Here is a 14,943-nt window from a genome sequence, read left to right on the forward strand (position 1 = left end):
TGGCTGCTTGTACCTGCCCTGTCTACATGAAGCTCAGATTGGAGAAGAGGCCAAACAGCATCGTGTGGCATGTTACAAATGCAGAGCCAATGGGCATGCTTTGCTGCTGTCATCTGAACAGGTGATGCCTCCGTTAGCTCCATCACTTGAACAGGTGACGCCTTCGTTAGCTCTGTCATCTGAACAGGTGATGCTTCCCTTAGCTCCATCATCTGAAAAGGTGACGCCTCCATTAGCTCTGTCATCCGAACAGTCATCTGAAAAGGTGACACCTCCGTGAGCTCTGTCATCCGAACAGGTGACGCCTCCATTAGCTCCATCATCCAAACAGGTGACATCTTCGTTAGCTCCATCATGGTCCTTCCCATTGTCTAGACATGGCCTCCTGCCACCAGCTGGGGAGATCATTCCAGCAAAGGTTCCAGATGGATGCTGTGGGAGCATGAAGCCTTCACCACACCCACTAGCTTTTCCCAGGGAGAAGACACTCACAGAGTCTGGCGCACTGAAGTGGGAATGGAAATTGTCAAACAGAGTGGCTGAGGGATTCTCACTTCCTCCCTGAGTCCTGGCAGTCAGCACAAGGGAATAAAATGGTCACATGTAAAGGGCTCCGAAATACATTGCTGTGTTCACACTCTTTCTCTTTGTCCCTGGTCACACACAAGCACACACACACACCCCTTGCTGGCCTCTGCACTGCACCAACCCTGGGCATCCAGCTCCTTTCCATCTTCTCACGAGCTCTTCCACTCATCTTGTGCCCAGCTCAATCGTGGCTTTGGACTGGGGATTTTTAGCTGGGCCAGGTCCTCCCTGGTTGAGCTGTGCAGTCCTTGTCCACCTCACCCAGCCTGAGTCTCCTTCAAGGCCCAGTCGCATCCATTCGCTGCCTCAGGCCCTGAGCCGAGCCCAGGGCCTGGCACAAGTTCAAAGAGGCATCAGATCTGGCAGGAAGTTGATGCTGAAAACCACAGTTTTTACTCCACAAGAACATGTCATGGCCCAGAGGAGGAGGTGGATGTGTGTGTGTGTGTGTGTGTGTGTGTGTGTGTGTGTGTGTGTTTGAGCGGTGCCGCTCTACCGCACCTTAGTGGGTCTATTTCATCCCCGCAAACTGGACATGGTTCAGCAGTCACACCTGGAGGCAGTTCCCTGCTCCCCACCCTGCGCTGACTTGTGTGCAAGGCAAAAACAGAATCGCCATCACTCCACGCTGTGAAAAGAATGCCTTGTTTTATTATCGCTCTTAAAATACTTTCACGTGCAAGTTGACCATATTTGGGACAACGGTTCCCGGGAAAAGGGCTTCTCAGCAGAGGCTCACTGGGATGCCAGGGCATCTGCTGTCAGCCCCTTGCCAGCTGTCTCCCCCTGAGCAGCCACTAGGCAATTGCAACCTCATTCTTCCCAGAAATGGCTTGGGGACCACTTAGCGAATGTGAACACATCTGGAAAGTATGTTCATCCATCTCTCTCTCTCTCTCTCTCTCTCTAATCATGTAAGACAAGAGTGAGAAGAAAGAGTGTTCTTTTCTAGCTATTACAGTTGAAGTTTCAGAGAAGGTGTGGACACTCAGTCGCTAGCTATGGTGAACGCACAGTTTTTGAGGCTGAAGCATCAATTGGGATAGACAAGTCCATGCCTCCTTCTGTCAACTCAAAGACTAAAGCAAACGGTATTTCAGAAATAAAGGAGTCCCATCAGATGTGGGACTGTGCTGCACCACCTCCAGGCCCTCAGCCTCTGGGGGGTCTCTGCTTCTCTTCTGGAAAATCGGCCGACACTTCTGGTTCCCCTTCTGCTGGCTGCTGGCCTTGAGTGACAGAACGAGCCCACATGTATGAAAGTCCTTGAGAGCCGACCAGGGAGATCATTACTTTGAAGGCCACTGCCATGTGCAGCCTCCCCCAACATCCCAACATGTAGGGCCTGGTCCTTGTCTCTTGCACAAGGTCCTCAGCCACCCCACCTCTGGGACTATGATCCTAGGGGCCTGTGTGTGCGCCCACGTGCATTTCAGGAAGTGAGGAAAGTATCTTCACAATAAGGCAAAAGCTGATCAAATTCATTTAATCTTTGTTAAAAGCATCACAAATGATTCATCGATTTTTAAAAAGGGAAAATAAGAAGGAATGCATTGTCTCTTTGTTATGTGCATGGCAGCTGATGGCCTTGCTCCCAGGTAACCGTGTCTACCTGAATGTCAAATATGCAGACCCTTGAATTTACAACCAGGGACAGCCACGGGCCCACGCCTCGATCTCCATGGGTACACAGACGGGAGCATATCAGACTGTATCAGATGCCACCTCCTTCCCAGGTGCTTGGGTCCACAGGCCCAAAATGTTCTTAATAGAAATATTAACATAAAATACAGGAAAACCACAAATAACTAAGGGGAAGAACCCTACCCAAACAGCTGAGAGAATTAAACGAGTGGTCAAGGAAGGCCAGAGACCTAGAGTGGCTACCGCAGGCACTGTGAGCTAAGGGGGAGGGCGGTTCCCAGGGTTCCATGTTGCCTGTGGGCCCCAGGCCTGCGCTGTGCTCGCCATGGCTGTCCCTGTGTGCCTGACGCTCGCAGGCAGCCTGCTGGCCAGGGACAGGTGTGAGTGGGGTGGCCAGCAGGATGAAAGTCCCTGCAAAGGCGTCCTTGCAGACTGCAAGCAGGGGAGTGGGGGCTGTGGCAAGGTCCCAGAGAGTCATGGCCCATGTCCTGGATCCCATCTCCAGGAGGACCTTGAGGACAACTTGCAGGGCCGCCTCTGGCGGGGGCGGGGGTGGTGGAGGGGGCGCAAGACCCCCAGGTGGGCAGGCAGGATGGGGAGAGAGCTTTGGGTCTGGGGGGCAGGTAGCATGGTTGGGGACACCTCCATGCCTGTGTAGCCCAGGGTGCTCCCCTTGTCCTGTGGCCTTGGACGTCCCCCAACCCAGGGACATGAGGCTCCAATCTCCACAGGTGGTTTACTCAACAAGGAGCAGGCGCCTCCTCCCCACCGGGCACTGTTTGGGGCATGAAGATTCACCCCTGGGCTTTCTCCTCTAATGGACCATGTTTCTTTTCTAGGGAAAATGGGGTAATGCCCCCGAGCTCAGACATGGTGCATGGGAGAACGTCTGCACCTTCATTCGGATTCACCCCCAGCCAGCGCGTACCAGCCTGGGCTCTGGCGTTCTCCCCTTCTGAAGGGGAGGCCACGGTCATCTGAGAGCCCTGCCAGAGAGGAGGGGGAGGATGGGGAGGAGGAAGGGGCTACTGACTTCTCATTTCAAGGCAAAAGGTGACCCTCCACCCCCCATATTCCTATGTGTAGACTTACACGAACATCCCTGATTCTAGGAAACTGGGGGGGCGGGGTATGGAGACCTCACGGCACTGAGGAGCAGAGAGCTGGGTTCAGGGCCACCTCTGCTGTGACCCTGCTGTGACCTTCAGTCACTCTCCTCCCTGGGCCTCAGTTTCCCCTTCTTGAAAATGAGGGGCACCCTGATAGCCCTTCCAACCCTGCCATCCTCAGCCTCTCCCAGCTGGGTTTCCACCGGGGTCCCTTCGCCTACAAGGAACTGCAGAAAACTCGTGCATCCAGAGCTGTCTCCACCACCCACCTTTCTGGGGGCTTCTGGCTCCTTCCAGAGCCCAGGACGGTGGGAGAAGAGCCATCAGGTGGGAGAAGCCTGCAGGATGGTGCTGCTTGCTGGCAGGAGTGAGGAACCATGGGCACTGGGCCCTGAGCCCACCCCACCCCATCTGCCCTGGGGAGAACCAGGGAGAGAGCTGCTGTCCCTCTGGGCAGAGGAGGCGCCCTGGGCACTCAGGGAAAGGGGCTCCCGAGTACGGGGCTCTGACAGAGCAACCCCCGTGGCTACCACCGGCTATAAAGACAGAGAGTGAGACACCCCCACCATCGCCAACAGCTACCTAGAGAGGCATTTACACAGCTGCAGTTTCCAGCCAGAGGGCAGTGTGGTGTTAGGAGGGCCTGGCTCTCGGACTCCCACAGAGGGACTGGGCAGCCGCACAGGTGGGAGTGAAGAAGCAAAGTCAGGGAGGCTCCGGCCTCTGCGGGGAAGGAACCCGCAACACAGTGTCTGAACGGGTCCACAGCTCTTGCAGCCCGAGGTACTGGGTGGGGTCCAGGATGACCAGCCTCAGCCCAGAGAAGTCAGGCCTCGGCCTGAGTGACAGCACGTGGGGCAGCCGTGTGTGGGGTCTGGGGGTAGAACCTGCCTGAGTCAGGCCTGGTGTCCCATAGGGGCAGGGCCATGTCCGGGGGGTCCCGTGGGCCCCCGTGGGCCTAGGCGGGCTTCGACTTATCAGAGGGGGTGGTGCCTGTCGCCTGGTGTGGGGACGACTCGGGGAGGGGGCTTTCCGCAGGTCTCTGAGGGGCGCCGGTCCAGCCGCCGGCTTCACTGGTGGTTCCGTGCCCTCCGTGGGTGAAACGACGGATGCTGGGGCGGCATCAGCTCACCAGGTAGCTGTGCATCTCTCGGGAATTGATGCTCAGGACCACGCCCGAGTGGTTGCCTAGGAAACAGAAGAGACGCAGGTCCAGTGAGCACAAGCCCTCGGCCGGGGCTGGAGACGGGGCCACGGGGGCCACGGTGGTGGCCTCAGCCAGCGCCTCGAGCCAACGTGCAGTGGGGCCTCCCTGGGTTCCTTTAGCCCGTGCAGATGCAGGCGGGTCTCCGTGGTTCCTAGGTGGGTGCCTGAGGAATGGACTCTCTTGGTGCCATCACAAGCAGTGGGCCCCAGAGGGCCTGAGAGGTGAGGCCCAGGCCGGCCCCAGCCCGCCACAGCCACTGACCTGCGTGGGGGTTGCCCCCGGCATCGGCAGCAAGGGGGTGCGAGAAGGGCTGAGGCTCCGCCCCCTCCTGGCAGTGGGCGCTGCAGGGCGTAGAGTGGCGAGGCCCCGGGAGGCGAGAGTAGGAAAGAGGGGGGCATAGGGATGTCAGCGTCAAGGGGTGGTCCGGGCATCCTGGGTGGGGGCTGGTTAGGAGACAAGGGGACGGGTCGAGGACCCAGGACCCAGAGCTGTCCCACCTCAAGGGCACCGGGAGACACGGCTGGGAGCACCCGCGGCACAGCCCCGCCACGCCTGAGTCCTCGTCTGAGTCCTCGCTCATCCTTCACCTGGCTGGGCCTTGGCTTCGTCATCTCTAATGTGAGGGTCAACTGCACCCCTCAAAGGACTGTCGTGGGTTAGACGGGGAAGTGTGGCTGCTGCACTGGCAAGGGCGGAGTGGACCAAGGGCTTGGCTGCACGAATCTTACTACCCCACTAGCATTACTCTTTAGGGACTTGGAAGCAAACAGCCGTCGGGGGCTGGGGAGCCGAGCCCTGTCTTCCTGAGACCCTGTGCCCTCTGTCCACTCGAGAAGGCCTGGGTTCTCTCAGGACCTCACAGCTGCCTCCATCACGGGGGTGAGCGTGGGGGTGACGCCGCCTGCAGGAGGGGGAGCTCCAAGACCACCTCCTGCCATGGCAGGAGCAAGACCAGTGGAGGGGTCTTTAGAGTCGTAGGCCGCTCACCCATGGCCTGGGGTCTTTGGGGGCACACAGCTGTACAGCCACGGAGTCAGGCTTGAGCCTGGCTCCACCTCCTGTCACTAAGTGACCTGGGGAGGTTGAGTAACAGCTCTGAGCCTCAGCTTTCTCATCTGTGCAGTGGACGCAATGTCGACGTCTGCCTCAGGGAAGTCAGATGGTGTCTGGGAGGCGCTGAGCTGGGGCCTGACACAGAGCGAGCGCTCAGTGAAGTACACGGTTCCTGTGATGTTTCCAAGGCTATGGATGCATCGCACCAAGAGGAACCCACCTGGGCTGGCGATGCTGGAGACAAGAGACCCCCACCGAGGTTGGAGCAGACAGTCCTGGGGAGGGGCTGGAGACAGTGCAGGGGAGGCAGAGAGGGACTGTGGCCAGTCCATTTGGCTGCCCTGACCCCTCTCAAGAGAGTGTGAAGGTCACAGGCTTTGGAGTCTGACTGGCCAGGATCTGGCTCCAGGGTCAGCCAGCGGTTGGCCGAGGCCGGGGTGAGCGACTTCTCCTTTTTGAGCCTCACTTTCAATAATTTGCACAGTAGGGACAGTGGTTTCCGCTGCTCACGTTCTGAGGACGTCCTGGATGCAGGGTGTGAGTGAGGCTCCACGCTGGATCATCAGAACAGCAGTGGCAGCAGCTGGGGGTGCCGAGACCTCTGTGGCTTCCTGTGTGTCATCCTCTGCTCCGGAAGCTACCGCAGAATCCCCCAGCAATGGTGAGAGGTGTGTGCCGACATCATCACAAAATCAGGCCCAGACGGGGATTGTTAAAAGAGAATAGGAACCATAGGGGAGAAGCCGGGTCCCTGGGGTCTGCCAAGACGTGAGTTCCAGCTCTGTTCCCCACTAGCTGTGACCTTGGGCAAGGACAGTCCCTGTCCCTGCACTTCCATGTCCTCAGCCCTAGGGAAGAGCCTGCCTCCTTGGCTGCTCAGCTGAGACAAGCATGGAAAGTGCCCACACTGCCCAGCTGCACTTGCCCTACACGGCACACAGGGCTGGTGCCATGGCTCTGGCATAGGCTCCCAGCCCTCTGGCAGGTCTCAGAGCCTCCTGGGCCTCAGTTTACCCCCTCATCCAGAGGAGGAGCTGTAGTGCCTGTTGTGCTGGATGGCATCACGCTCTGACTGCAGCTGAGGGGTGGAGTCCGTGCCCCCTCCCCTCAAACATGGGCAGGGCAAGACACAAGTGACAGGGTATGACTTCAAGGCCAGGCCCTGAAGCGGGTGTGGCTCCTGCCTGGCCACCTCACTCCACATGCTCTTGGAAGTCAGCCGCCACGCTGGGAGGAAGCCCAAGCCACACGGCGAGACCACGTGCAGGTGTCCCGCTCGATGGCCCAGGTGAGGGGTTAGCTGACTGCCTGCATGAATTGCCGGCCATCTGAGTGAGGCAGCCTTTGAGATGATCGCTGCACCAGCTATTGACTGCAGCCTCATGAGAGACCCTGACAGCGAGCAGCCCGGCTGAGCCCACTCAGCTCCCAGACACCAGAAGAGAAAACGGCCATAAACGATGCTGCCGCTGAGGTGGGTGGTTTGTCGTGCAGCCGTAGATGACTTGACTGGTCTTCTCGCCCTGGGCATGATCACATCCGTGGAAATGCTTCGTCAACTGTAAAGCGCGGTGCCGCAGGTCCAGGTGTGGGATGTTCCCTAAATCACCACCGCACTGAAGGGGAGGACTGGGAGTGCTGAGGGAGCGGCTGCGGGGGAAAAGGCCTCCCACACCCTGAGGCCAGAGTCAGGCCTCCTTTCAAAGCCAGCCCTGTTTCCCGTCCTTTCCCTGCCTCGACTGGGCTGTCGGGGGCTGTTTGGTCATTGCCAGGGATGGGGCCCTCAGCGTCCACAGGTCTTGGATTTCATCTCTGGGGGCAGCCCTGAGAGGTCGTGTCATCCCCTCATCAGATGGAGGGACACAGTGGGCCCGACTGACCCAGCAAGGTCTGCTGGACCGGGGTCCTGTGCGTTTTGCTGGCCGCAGTGGCCCAGCGGGGTGGCCTGCGGGAGGGTGGGGTGGGTTTGGGGCGGACGTTACCTAGAGTCTGCGAGTCGAGATCATCATCTATAAACTCCTCACCCGGGGCAGTGCCCTGGACGTCCTCACTGTGGCTCACGGGGCTGGTCATCTCCTGCTCCTTCTCGTTGTGCATTTGGGCGTACACGGTCCTGCCCGGCCGTTTCCTGCTGGACAGAGGTGAGGGCGGCTCAGATTGGGGCGGCTTCCCAGGCCGCCTGTCCCTGGAGCCTTCTGCTGGCCGCCTGGCCACATCGAGTGTGGTGCACGGTGCCCACAGCACTCCAGAGGTGCCTATCCCAGCCCCAAGTCTTGCCTCTTGCCCCATCTCTGCTCAAAGCCACTTCCTCCAGGAAGCCCTCCCTCCTGTGTGCTCCCTGGGCCCTGGGATTCCCTCTGCCCTGACACATTGGGTGATCACTGTGTATCTGTCGTCTCCCCTGAGAAGCGAAGCACGGGCGTGTTGCAGGGAAAGGGCCTTATATCCTCTTTCCCCCCAACCCCCACGCCTGTCCACCCTGCCACTGGGCTGGGCACACATTCCCACAGGAGGCACGAGCCAGCCCAGCTCTGAGAGGCACTTGCTGAGCCCCGTCCAGGCGTCCTGGGGAAGTGCTGTCCTTGATTTCCCAGTGAGGAAAGGGAGAGGGTGGGCACAGCCCCGCTGCCTCCACTGGGACCAGGCTCAGGACCTGCCGTGGGCCAGGCTCCTTCATGCACAACACCCCACTTAGTCCAATCGAAACCCAGGGCCAGGCTCCCATTTCACAGATGAGGGGACTGAGACTCAGCGGGAGACGGGGACTTTCTCCGATGCAGTCGATGAACACTGCCAGCCCTCTGGAAACACTTTGACGGCAGGATGGGGCGGGGCGGGACCTGTGACTAGCTCTGAGGGTGACAGAAGGTGGCCAGTATCACCTACAGGCTGCAACACTTCACCACTGGATTAAAATGCTCAAAGCAGCCCTGCTCCCTCAGTCTAGAGCCTCGAGAGACGCGGGGACAGGTGGCTGACGGCTTTGACCGGGTTGTCAGTGCTGCCCAGCCCAGCCCGTGAGTAAGCCAGGAGCTCCCGGGGGTGCAGGCTGCACCAGAGCCTAAAGCCTCCGGCCGCTGGGGCTAAATGGGGCATTGCTCTGTTGTGAGATGGAGCCTCGAAGTATATTGGGCACTTCCGCTTATGCCCAATACATTCAAGCTCCCAGAGCCTGGAGCCACAGCCCTGGGGCTGGTCAGCACCAACTTTCAGCTGCTTTTGTTTCCAGGGCAGTGAGGGGCCTGGCTTCAGGACCTGAAAGCCCGGGCTCAAAGGCCGCCCCTGCCCCCTCCTTGCTGTGACAAATCCCACTTGCAGTGGCCATGGGATACAGGTTAGGGAGAGAGCACACGGGAAGGAGGTGGGATCCTGGCCTGGGCACCTGGCAGAGGACAGTGTCATTTGCTCAGCACCAGCTTTAGGGGAAGAGGATGCTGAGTTTGATTTGAATTTGCAGTGCCTATGGAACCCCTGGATACACCTGTTGGGAAGCCAGTGCCTCTCTGAGTTTGGAATTTGGGAAAGACCACAGGACAGACCTTGTTCTACTTCTTTGCCCCATAAACTCCTATTCGTCCTTCAGGATCCCCACCAGAAGTCACTTCCTCAGGGAAGTCCTCCCAGATTCTCCAGTTCAGCTCTGAGTGCTGCAGGCCAACCCTTTGGGTGGAACTGAGTAATAAGGTGGGTAAGGAGCTCCTGGATGCGCTCCCAGACAGTCAGTGCTGTGTCCCAGTGCCTGGGCCAGCCTGTGGGGGGTACACATGAAACTACTACTCGAAAGACCCGCAGCGCATAAAACAGTGAGACCCAGGGCAGGAGGAGGGGTTGGGGGAGTCCAGGGCCCATGAAAGTCTGGGGTTTGGTGTCGGGGAAGGGCTCAAGCCTCCAAATAAGTCAAAAGGAAGGGGTGAGCTGTAGCTTTTGATGGTCCTCAAGGGTGACCCCGACGGGGAGACTGAGGCCCCCGGAGCTGAACCAGCAGGCAGGGGAGAAACAATAGGGCCAAGTCTAGGAGCCGTGTTTGCAGGGAAGGAGTCTGGTGATGCCGCTGTGTCACTTTGCTCATTCCAGGTTTAGCGTCCAGGGAACTTCAGGTTGTCCAGCCCCTGTAGGGTGGCCATGACATGTCCCAACGTGGGGGGATCACACCCATTTCACAGCCAGGGAACAGGCTCAGAAGGAAAGAGAGGTACCAAAGCCCCTCCCAATAAACACACACTGTTCTTGCCACCTCACCCCAGCCTCGGCACAAGCAGCTCCCTCATGGGGACACCCAGAGCCCTACCCCACAGGAGCGCCTGGCAGGAAGCTCAGCAGCTCTCAAGCGCTCTCGAGAGGGGGGAAGGGATGGTTGGGCGGCTGAGGAAGCCTGGGATGCGGGCGGGCCTGGGTCAGGTCCCAGCTCTGAGTCTGGCCGTCTGTGTGACCTTGGGCACACCGCTCAACCTCTCTGAGCCCAGTTTCCTCATCTGTGAGATGGGCAGTGTCCTCCCCATGAGGTGGGTGGAGCTGAACGGAACGATGGCTGGGATGTCCCGGGCAGAGTGGAGGAGTGGGTGCGCGATGCTCTCTGGGTTGCAAGTGGCGGCCGTCTCTTCCAGAGACCCCACAGGTGGTACAGAGCCAGGCAAGCACCTCCCACTGCAGCCCATCACAGGCACAAACTGTCACCACTCCCTTCTGAAGCCCTGCTGGGGCCTTTTCTAGATCTGCCTGAGTGAGTTGGGCCTGGCAGCCTAAGCCCCATGGTCAGAGCCCAGCAGATGAGGGCAGCCAAGGGCCTTGCCTTTTGAACTTGTAGAGGATGAACGCTCCTGCTGCGAAGAGCCCGATGACAAACAGCACCACTACCGCCCAGTAGCCACCGCCGCCGCCCAGCTGCTCAGCACCTGCAAGCAAAGCAGTTGTCAGTGGAGGGCCACGGGCACCACCCATCCTCGTCCCATCCCCAGCCCATCCCGTCTGTTCCCCGCCCTTCCCCAGCCTGTCCCCCGCCCATCCCCAGCTTGTCCCCCTGCCTGTCCCTGGCCCCTTTCCTGCCTGTCTTCAGCCCATTCCCATTCCCTCCCCAGCCCTTCCCCAGCCCATTCCCGGCTCAACCCCTTCCTGTCCCCTGCCTGTCCCTGCCCATCCCCTGCCTGTCCCTGCCCCAGCCTCTTTGGTGTGGAGGCTGCTCCATGCCTGTGGCCAGCACTCCTGATGTGGCTGAGAGGGGCCAGAGGCCATAAAAGACCAGGAGTGCGTCCTGTGTGGCCTTGGAGAAGTCCCTGCCTCTCAACCTGGCTCCCACTGGGGACAGAGGCTGTGGGCAGAGCTCCCCGTCCATGTTGATGCTGGTGTGGGGTGAACCTGCCAAGTTTCAAGGGCACGGTGTCTTTACAAAGCAGAGAAAAGCTCATCAGCTTCTGCAAAGGCTGTTGCCCCAAAGGGGAAAGGATGACTGACGGCCGAGGAGACAGCTCTGTGGGTCAGGAAAGGGGCAGAGATTATCTGAGACCCGAGGCGTGGGTGTCAGGTAACAGCAGTGCTCCATGGGACATCCGCGGAGGAGAGTGGGGCCCTGGGTCTGACCTGGGTGGGTTCTCAGTTCCATCAGAGGCGAACACCCACCAGGAGGGGGCTACGGGCCATCTGCCTGAGGGCCCTGCAGGGACATGCCTTCTCCAGGGCCTGGATGCCTCCTCCACCTGTTCTGCAGGGAGCTCCCAGGGGCTCACCTGTGCCTGTGTCCCTCAGGGCCACCAGGACCCGGACTCCGCCTCGCAGGAGGAAGCTGATCTTCTGTGCATTCAGCACCTGCTGGATGGCGGCGAGCCTCTGCAAGCACAGAGGGGACAGTGAGGGGGGCCTCCATGAGGGGGTCCTCCGCCAAAAGGGGAGGGGTATGGGGTCCTCCTCCAGGAGGGGAGTGAGGGGTCTCCACGTGTTGGGGGGGTCTTCTACCGGGAGAAGAGTGAGGGGGTCCTCCATGGGGGGTGGGGGAGGGGTTTGCCATAGGTGTAAGGGGAAGAAGGGCCCTCCTCTGGTGGAGAGAGTGAGGGGGTGTCCTCCACCAGTGGGGAGGGGAGCAAGGTCTGCTGGGATCCACCAGAGGGGTGGGGAGAGGGAGGGGGATCTGGTGGGATCTTCCAGAGGTAGGGGAGAGTTGGGGGGTGGCTCTGGGATCCACCAGAGGGAGACGGGAGAGCTGGGTGGACAGGTGTGAGTCCTGCTTGAACCCTCTGGAGCCATGGGGCTGGGCGAGCCACCTGGCCTCACTGAGCCTCGGTGTCCTCCTTTGTACGATGGGAATAATCACCCACAAGGGAACTTTCATCAAGAACCATGGATGGGACACAAAGGTGACCCAGACATGGTTCTGCCCTTCACGAGCTCTTGTTTTAGTTGGGAATGTAAAAGAGATACAGGCCACGGAGTGTGCCAAGTTGGGGCAATGCAGGGGTGCTCCAGGAGGCTCCATCCCCCAGTGGTGGTCAGGGGAAGGCTTCCTGGAGGTGGAAGACCAAGAAGAGAATGAGACAGGGCAGGACAGGAGAATCAGACCCCCTGTCTGAGGGAGGGATACCCCAGGAGGTGGTGCTGGGTTGTAGGGTTAGGGATGCAGGGTCAGGGGCACCTATAGCTGGAGAGGGCAGTGGCCAAAAGACAGTCAGCCTTGTGGGCCACGGGCATCCTCCTCCGGGGTCTGCGTGACGTGACAAATGTGTGAGGTGCCCGGCGCAGAGGAGTGCTCCCTCCTTGCCCCTCTTACTTCCTCCTGGCCCCCTCACTACTTCCTGGGTCTGAGTCATCACCCAGGGCTGGGTGGGCTCAGAGACCCGGCCGCCTTTCACAGCACTGGTCAGCTCTGCTATTTTGACAATAGCCATTCTAACAGGTGTGAGGCCATGTCTCACTGTGGCTTTAATGAGCATTTCCCTGATGATTCGAGATGGTGAGCATGTTTTTCACATACCTGTTGGCCATTTGTCTGTCTCCCTTTGAGAAATGTCTACTTGGCTCCTTTGCCCGTTTTTTAATCGGGTCACTTGTTTTCTGGCTATGGAGTTGGGTTTCTTACGTATTCTGGATGTGAACCCCTTGTCAGAGGTATGCTTCATGAATCTTTTCTCCGATTCTGTGGGTCATCTCTTCACTCCGCTGATAGTTTCTCTGGTTGTGCAAGGGTCTCTTGGTTTGACATCATCCCATTTGTCTGTTTTTGCCTTTGTTGCATGTACTTTTGGGATCATCTGCAAAACAGCATTGCTCAAACTGATGTATAGTTTTTCACTATGTTTTCTTTTGGTGTTTTTCCAGATTCAGGTCTTACATTTGTCTTTAATCCACTCTGAGCTGGAGTTTGTAGAGGGTGTAAGAATCTAATTGCATTCTTCTGCACGTGGATATTCAGTTTCCCAGCAATATTTATGGAAGATATTCTCTTTTCTCTATTGTGTCTTCTTGACAGCTTTATTGAAAATCAATTGACCATACATGTATGGATTTATTTCTGGGCTCTCTATTCTGTTCCATGGGTCTACGTGTCTGTTTTTATGCCAGTACCATGCTGTTTGGATTACTATAATTTTGTAGTGCATTTTGAAACCAGGGACTGTGATGCTTCCAGCTTTTTTCTTTTTGCTCAAAATGGCTTTGGCTATTTCAGGCCTTTTGTGGTTTCATACAAATTTTAGGATTTTTTTTTCTATTTCTGTGAAAAATCTCATTGAAATTTTGATAGATCTTGCATTAAATCTGTACATCACTTTATGTAGTATGGACATCTTAATGATATAAATTCTTCTAATCCACGAACACAGGATATCTTTCCATTGATTTGTGTCTTCTTCAAATTCTTTCACTGGTGTTTTATGGTTTTTAGTGCACATGTTTTTCACCTCCTTGGTTTAATTTGTTCCTAAGTTTTTCACAAGTTTTTCACGTCCTTGGTTCAATTTGTTCCTAAGTAGTTTATTTTACTTTTAATTTTTGATGCTATTGTTAGTGGGATCGTTTTCTTGATTTCTTTTCCAGGTAGCTTGCTGTTAGTGTGTAGAAGCGCTTCTGCTGTTTGATCGCCTCTGATCCTTTCTGACAGTGGCCCTCACCAAGCCTCACTTCCCGTGTCTGTAAAATGGGATGTGGCACCACGTGGCATGCTGGAGTGTGCACTGTCCTTCCCCTGCGCTGGCCATGCCTTCCAGATCACCTGAGTGACTGTCGGTCTCCATGACCAGTGCAGGCTATGTGAGCTTCTGGTTCATTTTTAGAAACTGATAGTAACATTTACTCTTTTAAAGTGTACAATTTAATGCATTTTAGTATATTCCCTAAGTTGTGCAAGCATTGCCACTATCTAATTCCTGCACATTTTCATCCTCTCCCAAAGAACCCCCTAGCCTTAGCAGCAGCTCCCCATGCACTCTCCCCCAGCCCCTGGCAACCATTCATCTATTTCTGTCTCTATGGATTTGCCTGTTCTGGGCATTTAATGTGAATGGAATCACACACTACATGGTCTTTTGCAACTGGCATCTTTCACTTAGCATCATGTTTTCAAGGTTCGTTCATGTTGTCAGAGGTGTCAAGGGCTTCATTCCTTTTGGTGGTCAAAGAATATTCCATTGTAAGGTTGGACCACAATTTGTTTCTTCAGCAGCTGATGGGCACTTTTTGGCTGCGATGAGTAATGCTGCTGTGAATCCATGTACTGTGGATGTATGTTTTTGCTTCTCTTGGGTATATACCCATAAGTGGACTTGCTAGGTCATGTGGTAACTTAGGTATAACTTATTGAGGAACTTCCAGCCTGTTTTGTCCAGCAACTGAACCCTTTCCACCAGCAACGTGAGAGGTTCCAAGTTCTCTGCTTCCTTGTCAATACCTGAAATTGTCTGCTTTTTAATTTTAGCCACCCTAGTGGGTGTGAAGGGATTCTGGTTCATCTTTGAGTCCCCTTCCGACACCTGTCACATGGGAGGTCTTTTATCCCCTCCATGAGGGCAATTTGGAAGCTGTCCTTTGCAATAAAGACATTTGCTAACTGCATGGGGGCTGACTTCTGCTCGGCCCTGAAACCCACATCCTCGGGTGTCTCCCTGACAGTGCTTACCCTCATTTCCCAGTGCCCCTGGCAGTCAGGTTGGGGCCATGTGACCATCTCCAGCCAATGACACGGGAAAGGAAGTGAGCAAGTCCCCCTGGGAGGTGGTGCAGCCTGTGCCCTCCCCCCAACTACACTGCTGCAGTGACCTTAGAGGCTGTGCGACTTCCAGAGGGTGTAGCCACAGGTGGACGAGGTCTAGCCACCCTGAGTCAGACTGATGCAGCGAGAAAGACACCTTTATGCCATGAGCC

At 56.8% G+C, this 14,943-nt stretch overlaps 1 protein-coding gene across 4 annotated transcripts in view; it reads right to left on the reverse strand.

The window, feature by feature from the left end:
* Positions 1 to 2,057: 2,057 nt before the first annotated feature.
* Positions 2,058 to 14,943, reverse strand: part of SORCS2 (sortilin related VPS10 domain containing receptor 2) — a 545,837-nt gene continuing 532,951 nt past the window's right edge. Inside the window, exons 24-27 of one of the 4 annotated variants that reach the window (XM_025386534.1) lie at positions 11,322 to 11,421; positions 10,391 to 10,493; positions 7,584 to 7,729; positions 2,058 to 4,529 (exon numbers count right to left, since the gene is read on the reverse strand). In XM_025386534.1, the coding sequence (XP_025242319.1) occupies positions 4,465 to 4,529; positions 7,584 to 7,729; positions 10,391 to 10,493; positions 11,322 to 11,421 (414 nt within the window). In that variant the 3' untranslated portion in view covers positions 2,058 to 4,464. Of the gene's footprint in view, positions 4,530 to 7,583; positions 7,733 to 10,390; positions 10,494 to 11,321; positions 11,422 to 14,943 lie in introns of all 4 variants that reach the window. The other 3 variants (XM_025386535.1, XM_025386533.1, XM_025386536.1) reach the window with 3 other exon arrangements.

The sequence above is a fragment of the Theropithecus gelada genome, chromosome 5, assembly GCF_003255815.1.
Source record: "Theropithecus gelada isolate Dixy chromosome 5, Tgel_1.0, whole genome shotgun sequence".
NCBI classification, from domain to species: domain Eukaryota; kingdom Metazoa; phylum Chordata; class Mammalia; order Primates; family Cercopithecidae; genus Theropithecus; species Theropithecus gelada.